At 40.2% G+C, this 23,444-nt stretch overlaps 1 protein-coding gene and 1 long non-coding RNA gene across 4 annotated transcripts in view; one reads left to right on the forward strand and one right to left on the reverse strand.

The window, feature by feature from the left end:
* Positions 1-1,508: 1,508 nt before the first annotated feature.
* Positions 1,509-23,444, reverse strand: part of LOC136690719 (uncharacterized) — a 28,999-nt gene continuing 7,063 nt past the window's right edge. For 2 of the 3 annotated variants that reach the window (XR_010801769.1, XR_010801767.1), the window contains one exon: positions 1,509-1,636. This is a non-coding gene — a long non-coding RNA (uncharacterized lncRNA). Of the gene's footprint in view, positions 1,637-8,943; positions 9,359-23,444 lie in introns of those variants that run through there. The other variant, XR_010801768.1, reaches the window with a different exon arrangement.
* On the forward strand, positions 8,940-22,995 carry zbtb4 (zinc finger and BTB domain containing 4). The gene is made up of 2 exons (XM_066662680.1): positions 8,940-9,049; positions 13,840-22,995. Exon 2 carries the CDS (start codon positions 13,850-13,852, stop codon positions 18,929-18,931), a length of 5,082 nt encoding a protein of 1,693 aa, XP_066518777.1. The 5' UTR covers positions 8,940-9,049; positions 13,840-13,849; the 3' UTR covers positions 18,932-22,995.

Here is a 23,444-nt window from a genome sequence, read left to right on the forward strand (position 1 = left end):
CTGCTTGGGCATGATTTTTTTTTTATAGATTTTGAAATTATACTTTTATACATATTATTATTATTATATGTCTTTATTGGCACAAAAAACAACCAAAGACTTGACTCACTAGGTCAGTTGACGTACTGATCATTTTGGATATGTTTTAAGAATAGTTTTGGTATGTTATTGTTATATATTATAATGTTAGTGTTGCCCTTCCTCCTCAGACAAACTGCATAAGTGAAAGTACTCAAGTGAAAATAAGTACACATCCTCTGGGAATATACTTTTGCCAATAATACTGCACAATAACTGATTAATGCACTTATACATTGGAGTCATGTGAGCACAATTAACTTCAAACATAGTGGGATTTTTATTGTAAAGGCACACAGTTGTTCAGTGAGGATTCCACGGCTCCATCATTAGCATTACATGATAGTTCTAGACATCAGTTGCATAATGTTTCTTTATTTTCTTTGTAGCTATTGTTGTGATGTTACACACAGGTCTATTCAATTTCATGATTATTGTCATCCTTGGGACAGATGAGCAACTAAACTAAATTAACCTTAAACTCTAGCAAATACAATCTAAGTTTCTTGTACCTTAAAGTATGGTGGAGGGTATATTTGCATACCCTTGCAGTTCTTCCTCAATCAACTACCCTCAAAAGATAAATAGGTCTTTTATAAAGCTTTCAGGCTCTGTTTCTTCCCACAGTCCAAAAACACACGTTGCAGGTGGATTGGCGACTTGAAAGTGTCCGTAGGTGTGAGTGAATGTGTGTGTGGCTGTGTTGCCCTGTGAAGGACTGGCGTCCCCTCCAGGGTGTATTCCCGCCTTGCGCCCGATGATTCCAGGTAGGCTCTGGACCCCCCGCGACTCTAAAAAATTGGATAAGCGGTTACAGATAATGGATGGATTGATGGATAAAGCTTTCAGCAATAAATTATTCAAATTATACAGCTGTGGTCAAAAGTCTGCACACGGCTAGTTTAAAGACTTGTTAACTAATATTTTTTCCATATGCATGTTAATCAGAGGCAGCACAGTGGCGCAGCAGGTAGTGGCGCAGTCACACAGCTACAGGGGCTTGGAGGTTGTGGGTTCGATTCCCACTCAGGGTGACTGTCTGTGAGGAGTATGGTTTTCCTCCAGGATTTCCTCCAGGTGACTGTCTGTGAGGAGTATGGTGTGTTCTCCCTGTGTCCGCATGGGTTTCCTCCAGGTGACTGTCTGTGAGGAGTATGGTGTGTTCTCCGTGTCCGCATGGGTTTCCTCCAGGTGACTGTCTGTGAGGAGTGTGGTGTGTTCTCCCTGTGTCCGCATGGGTTTCCTCCAGGTGACTGCCTGTGAGGAGTGTGGTGTGTTCTCCTTGTGTCCGCATGGGTTTCCTCCAGGTGACTGTCTTTGAGGAGTTGGTGTGTTTTCCCTGTGTCTGCGTAGGTTTCCTCTGGGTGCTCCGGTTTCCTCCCACAGTCCAAAAACACACGTTGGTAGGTGGATTGGCGACTCAAAAGTGTCCGTAGGTGTGAGTGAATGTGTGTGTGTGTCTGTGTTGCCTTGTGAAGGACTGGCGCCCCCTCCAGGGTGTGTTCCTGCCTTGCGCCCAATGATTCCAGATAGTCTCTGGACCCACCGCGGACCTGAACTGGATAAGGGTTACAGATAATGAATGAATGAATGTTAATCAGGTTAGGGTATGCATATTTATCCACAAGAAGTCACATAACAGCTAAGAGACTAATTTACTTCATAATTTAAATATTCAAGTATTAAAAAGCCTCACAATTTTTCCTCCAAAAATATAGCCTAACATTTACATTTCTGTTTCATCTGACCAGGAAACACTCTTCCCAGATGCTAGGTCTTTGTCCTGGTGAATGTAAATGCTGTATTGGAGTAGGGGCTTCTTTCGTGCACAGTTACTTTTCAGGGTATAGTGATGTAGAATTCCTTTAATGGTGGAGGTAGACACATTTGTACCTGATGCCTCCCGCTACTTCAACAGTAACAGCAAGAACCTTTGTAGTTGTCTTTGGTTTCACTATTAACCTTTCAGACCACATTCTGTTCAGATCTCAATTATGGAGATCCAGTATTTTTCCCTGTCTTGGCTGTTACTTGCACCTTGAACCATAGTACTATGGTTAAAGGTATGCAATTAAATTAATTCAAAGGTTAGCCAGTCAAGAGGTAGTAAACGTCATCTATTTCTGAAATCTCTCACACTATATAATGAGACAGTCAACTTTGTGTATGTAAACTTTTGACCCAGTGAAAATCTGATACAGTGAAGTAAATGTCTCCAATCAATAATTTTAAAATGAACAAATACGATACGCCCTAATTAACCTGCAAAAATAAACATGTGGTGACATGAAACGCGTTGAATTAAATAATAAACTGAGCTTGAAAAGGACCTTTGAACCTCAGCGGTACGTTCAATTTAAACTTAACACATTGTTAATTGAACACAGAATCAAACATGTCATGGCCATTCTTGTCCCTTGAGCTAAACGCCACTGAAATCCTGGTCAGCTGAAGATTTAAGTGTTTTGAATAAATTCAGATTATCAGTAATAAATATTTTGTTGTGGGGGGGTTTTAAACTAAAGATGTCTCCTGTGTTCCGTGTAGAAGTGAGTTAATTAACCACAAGACTTTCTCATGGCTATAAATGCGGTTTAACTAGGTAATTACTTTGTTAAATTGATGTTATTAATGTTGCACTAATAATGATTATTTTAAATGTTAACAAAAATGTAATTATGTAGTTATTGTACTTAAAAAATTATTTTATTAATAAAACATACAGGAGGTCCGATGGTTACGATGTTTCATGTTTACGACACATCTCCCATTTACTGTATAAAGCCTTGTTTCGACTTAAGAAGTTTTGCGTCATAAACGTCGTAACGGGAACTTTGTGTTTAGTGTGCGCGGTGGAAGAATACACGGTTACGCGGCTCGGGACCGCTGTGTAAGAATAGATGTTAGGATAGGATACGTGCTTACAGTATGTTATTTACGTACAGTATGTACGTATGTTCCGACCTACACCGAAAATCGGTTTACGACGCGACGTAGGAACGGATCAACATCGTAAGTCGGGGACCCCCGTATAGCTTAGATATTACTTATTTGTTTTACTGATCTGCTTTATGTCATAGCATATTCACAAGGAGTGTAATTAAGACATTTATAGAAGCCTCGTTTACTGTTATAACTGTTTGTACTTCAGTTAATAAATTAATTTCCAAAATGTAAATAAATTTGATTGCAAAAAATGTGGCATTATATATATACATAGCAACATGGAATATGAATATTACACAAACCAAATTATTGATTATTCCCTTATTAACTTATGAATTTGTCGCTGTCTTTCTTAGAATAGCCTGACAAACAAGAAAAGCCTTCATCTGTGTGAATGCCATTGGCAGGAAGTTTTACCACTGCTCCAGACCCAGCAAGTTCTTCCATTCCAGCCTGTCTCTCTCTCTCTCTTTGGTTGTTGTTTGTTGCCCGTGCTATCAGCCCTGCACCGCTGTGTGCCTATCTCTATCATGAACACCCCCAATTCTTTTGCTTTGGCCTGCTGCTGTTGTGCTTCCCTGGAAAACTGCCAAACGATTCTTACCATCTGCCTTTCTTTCTTACGTATTTTGTAAATTTTTTCTTTCTTTCTCTATCCCTTTCCCTCCTTCCACCTTTTTGAACTACTCTCTTTTTGTCTCTTTCCCCTTCCTGATGCTTGCTCACTCTGTTTTCTCCGGGTGATTCTGAGAGAGGGATCTATTTAAAGAGGCATGACAGGAAGGAAAGGCAGCGCTTGCTGATGATGCACTGAAAACAGTGCAGTGGATCAAAAGGATATATCATATGCATGGAATACTTTTCTGTAAAACGTAAACATTTTGGCCTCCTGTTCCTACATCCCACTCTCTCCTTCGCAGCTGAAGGCAAGCAAAATAACCTTCCTCCTTATCAGCACATTGTTGCTTGCTATTCTCTTGTAGCCTCTTCATCTGTATAGCTCACATAAAAACAAGGAATTCACGTTGCACTTCAGTCCAATCTCAACCATCAGCACACATATACAAACACATTCTCACTCACTGTCCTGGTACAGCATGCCTGAGTTAAGGATGTGAGATGAAGAAGCTAATTAATTTGATTTAGCCATTTTTTCCCTGGCAGTGGAAAAAGCCCACCCTCAGATGCCCCTCCTTCGCATCAGGCACCCCTCCCAGCTGATTTTCCACCCATCCTCTACAGTCTCTCACTCTCGTTCAGTCTTCTACTTTCATACCACTTTTCTCTCTTTAGTCTTATTTATAGTTTGTATGCTTTTGTGCTATTTTATGTATGTTCAATATGCAAAACCTGTTTCCAAAAAAAGCAATGCAAACAAGCATCTGATTTTTTCATTCTGCAAAGGCACAAAGAAAAGCTTTCTCCTGCAAAACAGGCCTAAAAAACTGAAACAGTGGCATGTTACCACTGTGTTACATCACCTTTCTTTTTAATTATATTTTTAATTGTTGAGTAACTGAGGACGTTGTCCCCTTGTAGTTTGCAACTGGAAATTTTGGAATTTAGCTGCTTAACACCCAGTTGTCACTATTGTTGCATTCTTAGCGTCATGAAGCACCATGAGACCGATCCAGACATCAGGCAGGCCAGGCCAACATAGACACTGTAGCCCACAAAGTATGAGGACTGGCCTAATCTTGCTGAAATAACCATGGACTCCCCAGGAAAACATACAGCACTGATGACAGCATATGAATGTCCACAATCCCAATATCCACATCCACATCATTGATACGTTCCCACAAATACACATCACCCATGCTTTCGGCACTGGTACAACCCTATATGATGACACATTTTCGCTTTTACATGTGTCCACTGTCTTTTGGCAAATCTGGGATGAGCTTGGTCCCAGAAAATAGACTTAATGATTGACTCCTTGCATAATAGCATTACAGGCAGCAATTTGTGATGCAGCATTGGACTGTGTTAAGTTCAGAGGTGCAGTGATTTCTGAGGGCTCCATACACATTCAGTGGTTCAACTACAGTGATTTCTGGCCTGACCCTACATGGACTGAGATTTCTCTTTATTTCCTGAATCTTTCAAAACATTATGTACGGCAGATGTTGAAAAACCTAAATTCTTTGCAACATTACTTTGACAAATGTCCTTTTGAAACTTTGTCAGTTCTATCATGGAGTCAGGCACAAAGTGGTGAGCCACAATATCTTTTCACTCCTTTTTTTGCCTGTCACAACATTTTTTGGATTGTGTTGCTGGAATCAAACTGAAAATCACTTAAAGCTCTCTCAAAATGCAGAATAAACAATTGAGGAAGCATGTGCTGAGGTGAGTAAATGTAATAAACACAAAGGATAAAGGACTTAACAAAGGACAAAGACCAAACTTAATAGATACACTGACAATGACAATAAACCGCAAATACACAATAGAATGCATTTGTAAGATCAGTGACAATTCATATGTGTGGGTCATGGCTAAAGGAGACAAGATGGAAACAAGGCATAAGGCATATGCAAGGCCAGAAACAGACACAGACCCATAACAAAAACATGATGAAACCTGACAAATATTTACAGTAAAGTGAGGTTGGTCCTTGAAAACAACTATTTTTTTGTGCTTTTGTCAGTTAAATAAAGGTTCAAGAGAATGAACAAATGACACAATCATGTTTTCATTGCATTTTACCTAAAAAGCCCAACATTTCTGGAAATATTTGTTATACTTTTTTAAAAACTTTTTGAATTTTCCTCAACAGGGATTACTAATAAAATGCACTGACATTTGAGCAAAATAAGTGTCCCTTGACATATCACATGATAATAATACTTCTGGAATTTATTACCTAAGTAATACCACAGTATAACACGTGAGGAGGTGAATGAAGCATCCCAGATCTATTCTTGTCCGATTTATGTAACTGTGTCATATGAAAAACTGCTGAAGTCAAGAAGACATTATTATTAATGTCTCACCAAGTATAAACATAAATCAAGCTTGGATTTTACAGATCTAACATCTAACGTATGACAATTCATTCTTACCATCCATGAATCCATCTCTCCCATGCCTATTCTCTCTCTCTCTCTCTCTCTCTCACACACACACACACACACACACACAAACACACACACACAAACTCACAGTGACACACTAGTCAGTTCCCTTTCTCAAAAAAAGTCACCAGGAGTCTGTGTGTGGCTTACTCCAGATGTCCCAGGGTCTTTGTTTCTGTGGAAAGTCAGCTGGCCATAGCTTGCCTATTAGCGTCCGCTAATCCATATGTCATATTAAGACGTCTTTGATTGGCTCTGGGTGGGAGAACATTTGTACATGTTGATGTCAGCATAGACAAAACTAAGAAATCTACACCAAAAAAGAAGAATATGATCAAAATTAACGAGAACATGGTAAAAAGAGTATGTTTACTCCTAGGTAAATTAATATTACCCTGTGCACTGAAACATGATAACTGATAACTTTTCATATTACCTCCCTAATTACAAATGAAAAATGATGAAAAACCTGAAATAACAATGTAGGGTTTTAGTTTTCTTTTACGCAATAGAAGTTGTAGCATTTGGTTGACACGTACTGTGTTGTATGTTTGGATGTCTGAATTGGGTTAGCCAGATTGATAGTTGCATTAAATAATAGACATACAGTGGAACCTCTACCTACGAACTTGATCCGTTCTGTGACCCAGTTCGTAAGTAGAAAAGTTTGTTTCTCGAGTCAATTGGAAAAGCAATTAATGCGTTCCAGCCCACCCCCGAAAGTCACCCTTTTAGCACTGATATATGTTTACAACACTCTCAAATTAGTAAAAAAAAATACATGTAGCGTTACTAAAAATAAAAAAGAAATACAGTGGTAACAGTAATAAAAAAGAAATAAAGTTTTAAGTGGTTACACATCGCTACCTTGAAGACGTGACGACTGGCTGGAGGAGTAACACAGGCACTGGCTGTATGATGGGAGGGTGGGGTGGGTGGAATAACGGAGGCTCGGGTTCGTTTCTAGAGTCATGGTTCATTGGTGGAGGCAAAAAATATTCAAATGCCCAGTTCGTATCTTGGAAAGTTTGTTAATATAGGCGTTCGTTAGTAGAGGTTCCACTGTATTATTAAAATACAATCTTGCTATAATACACAGAAATTCAAGTAATTTAACCTCAGTGTACTGTGTGATACTGAGATTCAGTGAATCAAACAGTGCTTTTTATAAGGTTTCAAATACAGTGGGAAGCCCGTGTGGCCCAGTGATCAACACTCATTCCAGTTACTTCTGTACTGTGCTGGGCCACCTCACAGTTCTTCATGAATTTAAGGTGAGCGTGCATGAATGGATCGCCTGCACGACTCTTACACAGCATCAACAGCAGACGGCTGCAGTTTCATAGTAGGGAATGCTGGAACATATGCAGACTGCCATACACTAAACCACAAATTACATAGACAAATTACCGGACACCCGTGCTCAGCATTCAGCGTTGAGGGATAAATAGATTGGTTGGGAAATGAGTGAAAAATACATGAAAAAGTTCCATTAAAAGTCGGCAAGATCATAGGAAGAACTCTCGTTCCAAAACGAGTTCCCATGGAGACAAGTGGCTTGGCATACAATGTAGGAGCTAGAGGAATAAAGAGAGGGGCAGAGGGGAGATGGTTGTGGTACGGGTGGGTGTAAAGGGGTAGTCTTCTTTAAAATTAAATAAAAAAAAAAGAATATGAGCAAAAGACAGCAAGAAAAGTGAGGAAAGGAGAAAGAAAAGTCTCTTTCTGCCATAAGCCCAGTTGCTTCATGAAAATGTCTATATGTTACAAGATAAGTTCAGCCTAAAGGCAAGACAATGCTAATAGGCAGAGCATGCACATTTGTGTGATATGTAATTTTTAACACACAAGAGCAGATGTTTTCTACTCCATACATTAGTATGTCTGTTGAGGAGGCCTAATGTTGGTCTCTTTTTAACTTTCACACAAGTTAGAATAACTAGACTCTAAGCTGTTTATACTTGGGCAGAACTATGTTTGTATGGCCCTTGCAGCAAAGTTCACTATAAAGTCTAAAACTTTATGGAGGGCAGTAAAAGTAGGGGTAAATGGAAACCAAAGAGCATGTCTATGTCCACTTCTTTGATGCTTTTTTTTCATCCACTTCACTTATTAAAAGAGTTGTGCTTCTCCCAAAGTATTGTTCTCTCTCTCTCTCTCTCTCTCTCTCTCTCTCTCTCTCTCTCTTTCTCTCTCTCTCTTTCTCTCTCACTCTTTCCACTCCTCTACTTTGCTCTTTATCTCCTTTCCCTCTGTCTCTTTCAGTGCCCAGTTTTTTTTCCTGTTGGCATGGCTCCTGTTTGTTTTCAGCCATTTTGGGGACTGGCAGTGCTCGTAACAAACTGCTTAAATGGCGTCCTCTCCCTCGCTCATTCTCTCCCTCTTTTTCACTCTCCCTCCCACCCTTGCTATCACCAGGCTTTTGAGTACTAGAGTAGACTATGCATGTGTGTTTGTTTGCGAAGAACAATAGTCCCCAATATAAAAAAGGGGATTGTAATTAAAATGAGGAAAGAACTAAGGAGTGGGTAGGGGGATTGTAAGGATGTAGTTGTTAGAAAGGAGGGGGGAGATGGAAATGTGAAAACAGACAAAAATCATGTGTCCAAGGCGATCCAAACTGGGAAAAAGATCGGGAGAGGTAGAGAGTGTGTGGCGAGCAGGCGAGAGAAGGAGAGAGGGAAGGAGAGGAAAAGGAGGAGGGGAAGGGGGAGAGTCAGAGTGTGAGAGTCGTTCCTGCCCTCTGTCTCTACATAGTCCTGCCTGTGTGTGCGTGTGCGCGTATCTCCCTGCTTGCGCTGTGCTCTCACTCGTGCGCGCGCACACACACACACACACACACACACACACAGTGGCACACGCAGACAAGCACACAGAACGAGGGAGGGAGAGAGAGAGAGAGAGAGCACACATCGCAGCAGAGATGCAGCAGGAGGTTTTCAGAGGTACGTTGTCTTGTTGTGTGCTTGACTAGCAGAGAAAGGGAGCGAGAGAGAGACAGACTCTTTTACTCTTCTTCTGTTTCTCATTTTTGTGTTCTTCCTACTTCACACGCTTCTTCACACCTACCTTATTATTATTGTTTTGGTTGTGCTTGGACATCAGAAATGAAAGTGTTGTCCTGTTTGTGTGTATGTGAGTGTGTGAGGGCGCGTGTATGTGTGGTGCTAAACAAGGCCTGCCTCCCTTATCCTCTCCTCTTGTGGCTGAACAACGCAGTTCTTTTTCAGGGCCGATGAGTCGCTCAGACAGAACTGAAATGAAAAGAAATTACATTTTTAAGATAATGTTTCATTGTTTTGAGATACTTTGTATCGGGTGAATTACATAATATGGAAATAACTGAAACTTGCAAGTTGTGTTGTTATAACATATGATAGAAATAAGAAAAAAAAATATGCCAAATATTTATAATCATCACTATATTTTTGCTATTTTTGTACTGGGTTTTAAATGTTCATCATGCCTTAGGGCAACTGGACTCATAGGAATCATTTTGAGGATAGTAGCACCTCTTTGGTGTGTAATGGGTGTGGGTTTGTTTAAATGAATTCCTCATCATTGCTCAAACTTTACTGTTCTGTTATGTTTATATGGGGCAAAGGCTGTAGTAAGTTTGGGTGATATGACAAAAATATACAAATATAACAACACACCATAAAGACAATTTCATTATATACAATAAGATGCACAATATTTAGTTGTAACTGACACTGGAACAACAAGAACCAAAGCAACATAAAACTGAATACAACAAAATGTTTCACATGCTACAAGTCTTCTTAAATAGGACTTATTATGTCCCTTTTCTGTGGAATCATGTTGCTAGTCAGTGTTAAGCACTAACAATATCCGCATTGTGCTCAGACAAGTGGATTGGGACATAATGTAATGTGTCACAATTAAAATAAATATCATCATATTGCCCAACCTGAGGTTGTAGGTTTGTTTGATGCATGTATGCAAGCCTGGCCTCCATGTTTCCACTGCAACATGTTAAAACTCAATGTATATTTGGGCCTCCATATATAAAGGGTACATATTTTCACAGGTAAACACAGGTCTTAAAGGGTAAACTGTGTATAACAAGTTTTGTTTTTTTCAACCCGTCTAAACTGACCCGTTCAGAATGCTCTTTTACAGCGCCTATTCCTATAAATGAGAATGATCTACGGTGCTGAGGCACTGGATTTTAGCCATTCTTATTTGGTTGTCTTCTTTCTCAGCTCTCGTTTTCTTCATATTTAATCAGTACACTTATTTATCTACACTCGTGTTTATTTTGCTCTATTTAACTTTAACTTAATATTTGCATTAATACACAAACACAGGTCCACTTCTTTAGCTGGATTCTAATGATATATCTTAAGTGTCTGCACTCTACAAAAGAAGCAGCACAAAATCATAATGACTCGTTCTATTGCGTGTTTTCTAACTTAGGCAGCCCACAAAAAACTGACTGGGTGAGTTAACCCTAAACTGTAGTTGAAAATGAATATGATCTTCAGCTATATCTATACCAAGTCCCCATTTTTTATGTGTGCTTAATTTTAAAAAGTCTCCCTTTTAAGGTATATCTGAACTCTATTCTGGTGATGTCATTATGCGAATGGCTTTTTGACCAAGCTCTGTATTTTACATGAGCACTGCCACTGGGGCATGGCTCATCATGTCACATCAAAAAAATCTACAGAAGGAAAGTACTGTATAAACATTCTGTTTTTAAGCACCTTTGAGATGTGGAGCAAATACAGTACTACAAACCACCAAACTTTTAACCTCTATATACCTCTCTCTCCTGCCCTCTTCCTATTTGCACCTCATGAAACTGCTTTACTCCTTTCCACTGTCTACTCTCACCTCCCCTCCCCTTCCCGCTGGATGGCTCTACCATGTTTTTTTGGCAGGGGGGTTGCACAGAGTTCAGGATCTAGTGACAGCCCCCTTTTCACAGTCCAGTTTAGCCTGGTCAGCCCTGTCACAGGCCACATGGAAACCTGCGGCCTTCATAGTTTTACCCGTTTCCAGCAGTACTTCTCACTCACCCTCTAAAACTGTCAAATGGACACACTTACACCCCTCATGTTATATAAGCAGTTGTGTATCTAATGAATTTAGTATATGGTTAAACTACGCACAACAGCAAAGGTTCTGTCTTTTTATGCACAGATATAATGTATATTGTACTAAAATATTTTACATTTTAACAGTATGCAGTATATCTCTTCATAAAACGAGCAAACGTTCCTGTTCAAGTCATTTTTAATTAAATACAGCATCAAAACAACATTAAAGTAGTTATTCAATATGATATGACTTTGTAATGTGATATGTGATAGTTGAGAAGCAAACCAATATTGGATTTGTATGTTGCTAAACATGTAACAAGCTATATTATTAGGGCTGATACAGTACGAGTGTTTGTCACGCTAACTCTTTCAGGCAGTTGCATGTTTAAAAGAGGGGGAGCTAGGGTGTTGGGGGTGGGTGTTGGGGGGGGGGGGGGGGGTAAAGCCCCTGTCACGCTTGGCCAGCCTCTCGAGCCAGGGACTGCTTGTTGAGAAGCAGTGTGTGCGTCACACACAAAGAGAAGAGCAGGGCGAGAGAGACAGGGCCAGATGTATTTTCCCATTCATCGTACAAACATTATGAAATTTTACGTGTGAAGCCCTTATAACTAACGTTAGTTTTCAGCTGTCATTTTCACCATCTGAAACTGGTGAAGGACAGTACTTCATTGATATTTCACATAGATTTCGGTCATACTTAATGTAATAGTTAAACATTTAATTTTAAAGCATCTATACTTAGCTTTGACAAGTTTTCTATTTCCTTTAGTACACTTCCTGTATCTCTACATTATATAACATCTATAATTATGGCCTATTTCCTTTGCACACTCTCTGTGGCTGTGTTTGTGGTTCGCCTGTGGAGCTACTTGTCAAGTGTCTTGTTTACAGGCAAACCTGTTCATATGTGCCAGCATTCTTGCAAATGCATTAGGTGTGTGCACAGTTCTTAGGAGGGAGTATGTGTCTGTGTGTGCTCGTCCCGGTTAATGCTGTGTGTGTGTGCGTGTATCTTAATGTGTGCATTTGGTTTTTCCTGTCTCTGGCCTGTCTCACTCTCTCTATCTATCTCTCTTCTCTCTTGTGCTCTCTCTCTCTATCTCTCTCTCTCTTTCTTTCTTTCTCTCTCTCTGTCTGTCTCTCTCTCTGCAATAACAGTGCTGACCTAGTTTCAGTGTGTTCAGGGCTGCTTGTGGAATTTTACAGAGGCCTGCCTGCCTGGCTGAAACGCAGGCAGAAAACCATGACTGGGAATTTTTCTTGTGTCGCATAATTACAACTACGTAAAGAGAGCACATTCTCTTTAAAAGGGGAGATCAGTATATTTATCAAGAGCACAAGGCCTTTTCGATGAGTATTTCCTGAATTGAAAGCAAAAATACTCTGCAACTCCTTTTGCTCATCCAATGAAAGTTTGTTTCATACAAGAAATACTGTAGAGGGGAAGGAAGAACATTCAGTCAAGACTCATAACTAGTGTCTCCAGTATTCAACATATGAAGTTTTACATGCAATGCGAAAATTGCATATATTTATTTAACCTTAATATTTCCGAGGGATACTTATAATATCCTTTAAAATCAGGTATTTGCGTGAAGTCTTAAAGGCCTTCTGCTAGGTGAAGGGACTGCTGGGACTCATTCTGACTGATTGCCAAGATTCTTTTCAGTTTTGATATAGGGATGTCTGAAACCATTTTCAATTCACTCACTTTTCTGTATGTCACTGCCATGAAAAAATTGTAGAAATCAGAACCACACACTTATATACGCTCTTTTCAACAAAATCGGCCAAGTGCAAAATGGCAAAACATCAAGTTTGTTATTAGCAAGAATTAAACACATATATAAAGCAATGCAGTAGGTGAGCATTTGTCTCTGATTTCTTTAAAAGTTGTAAACAACTTTAATAGAGAGAGTGTACTGTTCCACTCAGTGTTGATGCTTACTAAAAACATTTATAAGCTACTGTGTGTTAAACTTGAGTCAAAATATCCTCCATAGAATTAAATAAATATAGCTAATTCTTATCGATCACAAGCCATATCTTGGTATTTTTATCAAGCATAGACTCGATGACAAATATCACCTGGTCATTCCTCTTTAGCAACTATCTCTTCAGCTGTGGGAAGCAGGTTGTTTGCCGTTTTTAGCATGGCCTTCAGAACCATGGAAAGGTTTGGAATTGTATGGGTTTCAAACAATTTGTACAACTCTGTAGTGTATTACAAATACAATTAGTATCAAGAATGCTTCATATATGAAAAGTGAAAAAAACTTACTGATCAAATAATTACTAATTTTATTATTTAAGGACACTTGGTATTTTGCCATTGTTATCTGCTGTTCCCAAATTATTTTAAACCATTGGTTTGAATTTGTGTTTTTTTTTTATAACATTTATTCTGCATTGTGTGTTATGGAACAAATTATATGACATGTGAATCCTAACATTTAAATGGTTGTATAGCTGTACCATGCCATTTATGATTGCCTATGATAAGCATATCACAAGTAAAGATAACCTGAGCTGATCTTTCAGAGATTATCTGTACCTCTATAGTTATGTTTTTAATGCATAATTATGTAACATATATAAATAGTTAATGCATAACTATAATATATAAATACTGTACACTATTATTTACTGCTTTTTTTCTGGTTTAGGGGTGGGGTCATGGTGTCCGAAATGGATGGCTGGAACCCCCTCTACAATAATATTGCCTCCTTGGAGCTAAACAAACACTGCCTGGCCAGTACTGCTCCAATCTGTGAGAAAACGCAGTGCTTCGTTCATCTAAGAATCATCATCACATACAGGATCCAATTTGACCCTCCACCTGACAATCCTCATTTTCTGCACACCCACCAACCTTCCGCTCCAGTGGTGGACCCAGTTTTCGCATTTACCTCACTTAGTTCAGTGTTTCTGACATTGCTGAACAGCATCTATTTCTCTTGCTTACTTAAGAGTCTTTTTACTGTGGACCATAGCTTCAAAGCACGTCTCAGAGGACTTGAGGAAAAGAATCAAATGAAACACAGAAATAAACAGATGAGGGGAGACAGAATGGGAGAGGGGACAGATGAAGTGGATGGTTCGAAAACTACACGAATATCTCTTAGTTTTCCCCTCAGCGCTGGACTTCCTGGTTTTTCTTCACAAAAGCACTGTCCCTTGATTCACTCCTCTTCTGTAGCATATAATAAAGATGCTTCTGATGGCCCTGCATGGAAGGAGGAAACACTCAGAGAGAAAAACCTGTCCAAAGGATCGAAACTGGACTGTCTGCCTGGCTCTTCCTCCTCCACTGTCCCCATTGATCTGACTGGACCTGTCAGTAAAAACTGCAAACCCACTTTGTCCTTTTCTGTGGCTGGTAGTGGTCCCCATTTTCCAACATCTGCTTTACACACATCTGCTAAAATGGACTACTCAAGAGAAACATCTGGAACTGGTCTACCTAATGACTACCCAGAAAACTCAACAACAGAGACAGCGCATATCTTATTCAACCTGAGTGCAAGAGCCTTCCAAGGTCAGCTGACAAAAGACGTGGAAAGTTCAAAAGGAAAAAAACGGAAGGGAAACAGCCTACATGTTGAACTAAGCCTCCCTCTTCCCAGTATTAACCCACCATCAACTTCATCAAGCCCTCCTCCTCTTTCTCCATCTTCTGTCTCTCCTTTGACCCTCCCTTCTCCATCTTTCCATGATTCCTATCAGGCAGTGCCAAAACCAGAGCTGCTGTGTGGGGTGTGCCACCGTCTGTTCAGCACTGCCTCATCCCTCACCGTCCACATGCGCCTCCATCGGGGGGGACGGGTTCTCAGCTGCCGCCACTGTGGCAAAGCCTTCATCCATAATAAAAGACTTCAGTCCCATGAGGCCACCTGTCGGCAAGCACTGCCAGCTTTCCCCATCCAACCCAAACAGGAACCTTTGGAGGAGGGGGAGGTGGAGAAAACTGGCGAAACTGAAGAGCCAGAGCAGAATGGTCAAGAGACAGGACCTGGCAGACCCATAAAAAAGGGACGAGGCCTCCGTGGACATCATACTGGAGAACTGCCGAGCGATGGCCTGAGGGATGAGGATCACTTTGTGAAGGTTGTTGATGGACATATAATTTACTTCTGTTCAGTCTGTGAACGCTCCTACATGACTCTCTCAAGCCTCAAACGGCATTCTAATGTGCACTCATGGCGACGGAAGTACCCTTGCCACTACTGTGACAAGGTTTTTGCTCTTGCAGAATATCGCACCAAACATGAGGTGTGGCACACTGGTGAAAGGCGATACCAGTGCATATTTTGCTGGGAGGCCTTCCCTACCTACTACAACCTCAAAACTCACCAAAAGGCCTTCCATGGCATTAGCCCTGGCCTTATCTCAAGTGAGAAGACGGCCAATGGGGGATATAAGCAAAAAGTTAATGCCCTTAAACTGTACCGGCTTCTGCCAATGCGCTCTCAGAAACGGCCATATAAAACATACAGTCAGGCTTTGGCTGATGGACTACTTAAGCCTGATTCATCAATTGACCTATCTTTGCCTGTGGATTGCAGCATACCTCCAAATCTCAACACCAGCGAATTGGAATCTTTCCTTAAAGATCTTCATTCCCAAGATATCAAGCCTGACCCTGACAGAATCCGTGTCAAGACACGTAAAGAGCAGAGTAAGAAGGAGACCACACCAACATATGCAGAGGTCAGTGAAGAAGAAATGGCAGATGAAAATCTTTCTGGGAACAGTAGTGGCAAAGCCAAAACTCTCAAGAACTCAGAGGCAGCTGCTTCTTCCGTCATTACATTTGGACATTGCAAACCCTCTGTCATCATGCACAGCAAAGCATTCCCATCTTCTGTTATTGTGCAAAGAAATGAGAGTCCCACTGGGGATTTAGAAAGCCCCCCTGAGAGCAATCAGGCAGCAACTAAGGCATCACAAAAACTAATTAAAAAGCATAGTCAGAAAGAACACACAGATGCTAATAGTAGGTGGGATGTAGACAGTTCTAATACAGAAGTCTCAAAAATCCAACCAGCACCAGAGGCACTGAACAAGGGACGAAAATCTCATAGCAAGGGTGAAGTAAGTAAGGCTTTGCCCGTATCTGTGGATTCAGAGGTCAAAGGGAGTGGACCCCTGTGTCAGATCACTGTACGTATTGGAGAAGAGGCTATTGTTAAAAGGAGTATCTCTGAGACAGACCTCATGAGAGACAAAAATCCTTCACTAAATAAAGCCAAAAAGAGCAACCTCCTGCATGAAGATCATAGAGAGCAGAGGCACACGCATCACCATCATCGCAAACACCATGGCCATCGAAGATCTAGCCAAGAAGGAAGGGAGGGAGATTCCAAATGGAAAAACCCTAGACTGCCAGGCAAGGTGAGGAAGTATTTCTTCCGACAGGAAGTCAGGGAGGACAGGAATGATCATGATGGAGAAGATAACCTGTGGAGACCATACTACTCTTATAAGCCCAAGAGAAAAACCCTGCATATGCAGAAAGCCAAAAACTGGCAACGCAAAATGCACTACAAACGATCACTAAGGTTGATGAGGAGAGCTGAAAGACTTATGAATCATGTAAACCAAGAGGTTGATGGTGGAAAAGAACAAGAAGAAGAAAAAGAAGAAGCAGAAAAGGAGGTGAACAAAGACATCAAAGACAAAACAGAATTTCATTCTACTCCCTCTACAACAGAACAGAATAAAGGAGAAACAGGGGCTCCAAAACAGCTTGACCCCTCTATCTCTGCAGCTTTATCACAGTCTACGCTGAGTACACAACAAACAGTCTCTTCTAACAACAAACAGCATTGGTCTGGGGACCAAGCCTCTGAGTGTGGGTCTTGTGGCCGCTGGTTCTCAAGCTCTAGGAAGCGAGACAAACATGAATTAACACATCTATTCGAGTTTGTTTGTCTGCTTTGCAGAGCACCTTTCCCCTCTCAGACCAAGTTAGAAGAGCACCAGAGAACCAGTCATCCAAAAAACAAACCTCTGTCTACCTCCTCTCCAAGTAATTCACAGTCATTAAGGAAAGAAAACGTGACAGGACTAGGAGAGGTAGACGATGTTCTAAACAGAAGGTTCTTGGAAAAGAGTAGTCTAGTTCGCTTGGGCAAAAGACCTTTGACTAGATACACCTGCTCACACTGCGACAAAGTATGTAAGACAGCTGCTGCACTAAACTGCCATCTGAAGCGGCACGAACTGGGAAGTTCTACAGAGAACTTGCAGCAAATGCAAAGTATTCAAAATCATAATTCTGTGACTGCAGAAACAGAGAAAGCTCAAAGCAAAGGTTTGGATAATACAGTAGAGATTGCACGGTCCGTCCCTGTTATAAACTATCCCAAAGCAGATTCTCAGCAAACAGAAAAGCAGATGGGCGAAAGTAATGTAGAGCATCAAGATGCAGGTGCTAGTGACAGTGCAAAACAAGCAACTTTTGACAGAATCCACAGTCCACAGTTGTGCAATATATCATCTGCAACAAGTCCCACACTGGAAAGGTCAAAAGTCATCTCCCCTAGTCTCCCAAGTGTGTTGGTAATGAATGGATCAGAATGCCTTGACTTCCGAACGCCAGAGAAACGCTGCCTAGATGCACAAAACCAGAGGAAAAGAAGTCTCACTCCTACAGAAAAACTAAGTCAAGTTTGTCAAATACAAACAACTTCAAAGGTTAGAACAGAGACAGATACACCTGTATCCATGGAATTACAATCTGTTAAGTGTAGTGTTTTGGAGCCAGTGGTAGAAACACACATACACAGACAAGGAAATATTCATTCCAGTGATCAATTAAATAATTCACAAGAAGCGCAAGATCTTAGGGTCTTTAATATATCCAGAGCTGCCTACAGCAGCGAAGCAGAGGACTTATCCATGCAAACTATATTGGCAAGGGAGAGGGAACTTGCTCAGCAAACTGCACACCAATACAGCATCAACAAGAAGAGATCTGTAGATGAAGAGGTGACACTCGTAGTCCCCAAAGAGGAGCCACTGAGTCCTGTGCCCTCTCCCACATGCTCTGTCATTCAAACCACTCAAAAAAGACCCTCTCAAAGGCACTCACAGTCCCCTTGTCCCTCTCCAAGCCCCTTAAACCTGCAGTTGCGGCCACATTTGGAACCAAACCAATCACACCAAGGAATACACCGTGCTGAGAAACAAAGATCTGTACTTCCAACAAGTTCAGGTCGGGGAAGTGTGCCCCCCTCTTCTCGTGTCGTGCTGCACCCCCAAGTACCCCACACAGAGCCAGAGACAAAAGAAAGCACCTCTTCAACATTGAGAGATCCTCACAGGGAATCTGACTATCCAGTTCAGGAGTTTGCACTTCCCTTGATCATACCAGGGGGGTATTGCTCAACTAAAAAACAGGAGGAACAGATCCTTATGTCTTATCCTCCTGGATCCCTATCTTTTGGGGCCCTAGGGAAGATGGTGCCCCACACTGACTCAAGCAAACTACCCTTTTACCCAGACCCCTATCACCTGCTCTATGGCCCACAGCTACTACCATACCCATACAGCCTTGCAGCCCTGCCGATGGCTCTCAATATGATGGCATCAGGGGACAAAGTAGAGCCCTTGCCCTTCTTGCCCACTCTCTTCAATTATGCTGCAGCAGGTGCCCCTTTCACAGGAACTGTGCCCCACCCTTTAGTGGTGAACCCCAGCCTATACAATAACAGCAGCAGCAGTAGCACAAAGCGAGATAGTGGCAACCCATGAGTGGATGGGGGCTGCAGCAGTGAAGTAATATTATACACCTTAAAAGAAGACCAGGCCTTTAATGGAAGATATTTTAATGCTCTATTGCTCTGTTTGGTAAATGAACTACTTGCACAGATGTTTCCTCTTTTGTAAAGTAGCAAAAATATAGGTATATGTAGGACTCAACTATAGTGAAGTGATGGAGAGGTGCCTTGGAGGTATGTCTGATGGGTTTAGGGAAGGAAGGGAACTAAAAGTCTAATCTTCCCACTTCCACTGGCAAAACAAACCTCTGACACACCACTCTTTTCCCTCTTAGGAGAGTTAGATCTTGGCTATCCGTCCTCTCAGATTTATTGTAATAAATATGTATAACCAATAAATAATCACAGCTAACAGTTTCTAGAAAATAGCAAAGAAATTAGTAAAGTCTGCTTCCCATTAGTGACAGAATACACACAAGTATACCACTGACAATAACAATATAATGATACAACTAATAGTAATAATATGGGGGCTGAGCTTTTTGTTTCATGTAGAAGCATAGACCTAAAATGCTCAACACACTCCTTAACTCAGTGAAGGAAAATGATAGATTACAAGCAATTTCATGAGTGTAAGTCTGTATGTGTGTATGTATGTATGTATGTGAGTTTCAGACGTCTGTCATGCATGTAGAGGTTTTGGGGTAAATGTCCTCTCCGCGTTATGTAACTGTAGGTTCTGTTGTGTGTATTTTTAGTACAGGCTTTTATGTGAGTTTTAGCAGATGTTAACATGTGTGTTTGTTTGGGTGGGTGTGTTGAGAGTGGTGTATGCATGCACAGTCAGAATATCAGCCTTGATCAGTTCCACTCGGATTTCAAATATAAGACCATTATTCCTGAACAAGCTGTTACAACCTTTGTAGATCAGCAAGTAGAAAATTAGATGAAGTTCTTCCTCCGTTGGTCATAACTCTTAGCAAGTTGATATCTTAACTACATGTCATATTGGATGAATCTTTTTAATATGTGATCTTTTATTAACTAGGATTATGGTGGCTTGGTGACTTAAATTCAGTGGCCAGTGAGGACAGATTCTTCTTTTTGCAATGTTGTGTTCAAAGAATATGTTTCATTGTTTGGTTTGTAAAAGTTGACGAAACAACCGCTTGAAGGATCAAATAAGTAACTGGACACAATTGTTTGTTAAAATGTCTGTGCACTTCCAGTACAGTTGTCAATGATATTATCGTCTCTTCCAGTAATAAAAAAAAAGTCAAATTAGTGGCCTTCTCCTCCCCAGTGCCCCCTGGTGTCCACCAAAGACACTCCATTCACTTGACTGAAATTTGAGAGAGAATATAACAGAGAGAGAGAGAGAGAGAGAAAGAGAGAGAGAAAGTGAGAGAGAAAGAGCAAGAGAGAAAGGTGAGAGAACGAGAAAAGGAGCAAAATGTGTGAGTCTGTTATTGCCAGTAGAGCTTCCATTATAAAGTCAGAGACAATAAAGGGAGGTGTAGCACAGAAGCTGGTGAACGGTGTTTTCGGGCTGTCATGATCTTAAGAATCCCGTTATGTGCAAGCAGAGGGTTCTGTTGGCTAGCCAACTCTCAATGTCTCCGCCGCAGTGTATGGAACAGCAAGAGATGATGTCAGCCACTCCGGATGCCCGCACAGTGTCTAAGCTGTAATGCTTAGGACATGAGTGGTCTGAACACTCCTTAGGAAATTCCTGTTTTTGTATCTTTTTAAAAGATATGTGTTTATTTTACATATTTCTCCCTTTTGATAGAGAGACAAGGATTGTGCTTGAAGGTGGTCTTTCAAGTTCACATGATAATGAATGTAATTTTAGTCATGAGGTTAAAATAAGAACAGTATGGTAGATGAATTCTGTTTTCTGACTTGAAAAATAACATGTAATAATGAACCGCTATGATGTATTCACATATATACAGTAGTCTTAGAAACATGTCTAGGAACTTGGAACAATATAATCATAACGCATGAGAAACACTCGCTTCTTCGGTATTCTTTGGTATCATCATAACAATCTTCACTTTCTTTCTCATTTGTGGTTCTGTTCAGTTTAGATTTTTTCTTTGCTGGTATGCTTGAAATACTATCTGCTCTCAAGCAAACTTTTTTTCTGGATGGGTCTTTTTGTGCCGTCTGTTTTTGTCATGTCAAACATGAGAGAAAAAAAAAGGACAAAAAACAAAAAACAAAAAAAAAACAGCCCCTAACAGGTTTTCTTTTCTCAACCACAGCAAATCTGTTCAGCTATAAAAACCCACTTATTCATCTCTTCCTCCATGCTTTATCCCTTCCACTTCCTATTTCCCAGCATATTATTCTCTTCATTTGAAGTGAGTGTTTGAAACTGTGCAATGAAGCCGCAGCACTGTTCATTTCCAGAGAGTAAAAACAATGGTATGATTTGTTGTTTTACTCGGGTGTAGGTACAAGCCTTTCATGTACTGCGTGTTTAAGAGTGTGTGGAAGGTCGGAGGGTGTGTGTGTGAGCACGCTTGTGAGCAAAAAAAAAACCAAAACAAGTACCATTACCCTTATGACCTGCCACCAAACCAATGGTTAGTTATGGACCCCTAACAATATTATTTTTACTCTCCCACTGCATATGTGATGCAACTGATTGAATAATACAAACATAGCTTCGACATTTAATGTTACTAATTTTTATCTGAGGTTAGCTAAAAGGCAACGTGGATGTTAATCATGCACAAATAGTTTTTTAAGTTCACAAAAGTCTTTGATATTTCATACAAAATTCACCATGTCTCAAGAAGGGAATTATGGTAACGACAGATTTTGAGTTAAAGAATTAACCCCACAGAGAGTGGTACTAAACAATCCTAGCTATTAGAATCACTCAAATGTCTAACCAATTCTAAATCTCTGTTTAGGTTTAAAACCATTAAGGTTATGTGAAAAACAAAATTACAACTTTAAAAATGCTTACAAAAATCACACAAAACAATTCATCTCATTTAAATTAAGCGCCTTACCAAATTTGTGATTACAAAACCAAATTTCTAATTCACATACGTTTTTTTTATTTATTATTTATTATTATTATTATTTTTTTTTACAATAAGGGTCATCTCACCAAGAACCTATTCCAGTCACCTGCAAAAGATATTCCACACTTTTCAAATAACACAGGCTTTTTGCTGGAAAACATGCCACCAGAATTTGATTGCCCTCTGGGAAACATTCCAAAATATGGCCAATGCAGTGCATGTAGGTAAGGGGTCATTCCAAATGAGTAAAAGAAAAAGTAAAGGAAAAAATGTGACAAAAATGTAGGTGGATACTACCACATATCAAGGTTCACTAGCACATCACATTGTTTGCTTGGAGCCATTCTTGAACAGTAAATAACAGCAACCCACACAATCCACCCAGAAACCCCCAGTAGCAACACCCTATTAGAGAGAGATCAATTTTCACTCAAAGTGGCTAAAAAAAAGTAGCTACATGTGCTCTACAGTTGGTCATAGTTGTAGGCATGTGACTAATTTGTCAGGTATTGTAAAAATGTAAAGTTACAGTTGTGCCATTGTTTTAGAGGTACACATATTTGGCCATTTTTCCTGAAACATTTGAGAATTGTAGCTGTTTCTTGTTGACTTTGTGACCATTTAATACTGACCATTTAATACTTGTTTAAGGCCTGTTTACACACTTGCCAAATCAATCCTGCAATCTATATTCTGTCCATTTTTTATTTATTTCTTTGCTCTTGTTCTCCTGTCTCCCTTTGTCCATGCTACAACCATACAAATAAAGTATTAACCTGATGACCTACAAACGTTCTGAATCAGTTCCTTCATAGATATGACATGTAAATTCATGACTGCATATATGAGATATTCACTAATTGAGCTCCATTGGGAATAACACAGAATGAATATTTAAACATGATTTAAGTTCAAAAAGATTTCTGACATTGTGATCTTTACCATTTGCAATCCAATTGCTACCTACAATGTATGAATGGATCAGGCCAGTGGTTCCCAGTACCAGGTCTATTCATTTGACCTGACCCAGACCAAATTAGTCGATTAGTTAATGTAAGTGTGGTAGATGAGACAAAGCACAAAAAAGTACTCAATAAAGAAAGGCCTAGAGTTTGTAGAATGTCTAGAATATGGATTTTAAATGTTTTGCTACTAACCTTCTTAATGCCCTTATGAATATGGGCACAGCAAGAAATTGCAAGGTAGCTGCCTAAAAAAAATTATATTTTACAGTCACAACTTTGTATTTTCTTAATCCACACTTGCTGGGTAGCTGATAGCTCCACATAACTGTGACGACTTGTTGGTTTATAACCACACCTGTGCTATACTCATACAACCTAAGTCACACATATGAGCATGCAATGCTTCACTGGAACAGGAAAACAAGCATTAATCACCTCTCTCAAAGGTCGCCTGCCTAGCAAACACAGATTAACAAAACAGTACAGCAGTGGGCACAGGTTAACGTTTTAATGAATATAAATTTATTATATAATAATT

This window comes from Hoplias malabaricus, chromosome 3 (assembly GCF_029633855.1).
Source record: "Hoplias malabaricus isolate fHopMal1 chromosome 3, fHopMal1.hap1, whole genome shotgun sequence".
NCBI classification, from domain to species: Eukaryota; Metazoa; Chordata; class Actinopteri; order Characiformes; family Erythrinidae; genus Hoplias; species Hoplias malabaricus.

Bases quoted from the DNA above. Each gene is read 5' to 3' on its own strand.
- zbtb4 (XM_066662680.1), top strand. From the start codon at position 13,850: ATGGTGTCCGAAATGGATGGCTGGAACCCCCTCTACAATAATATTGCC.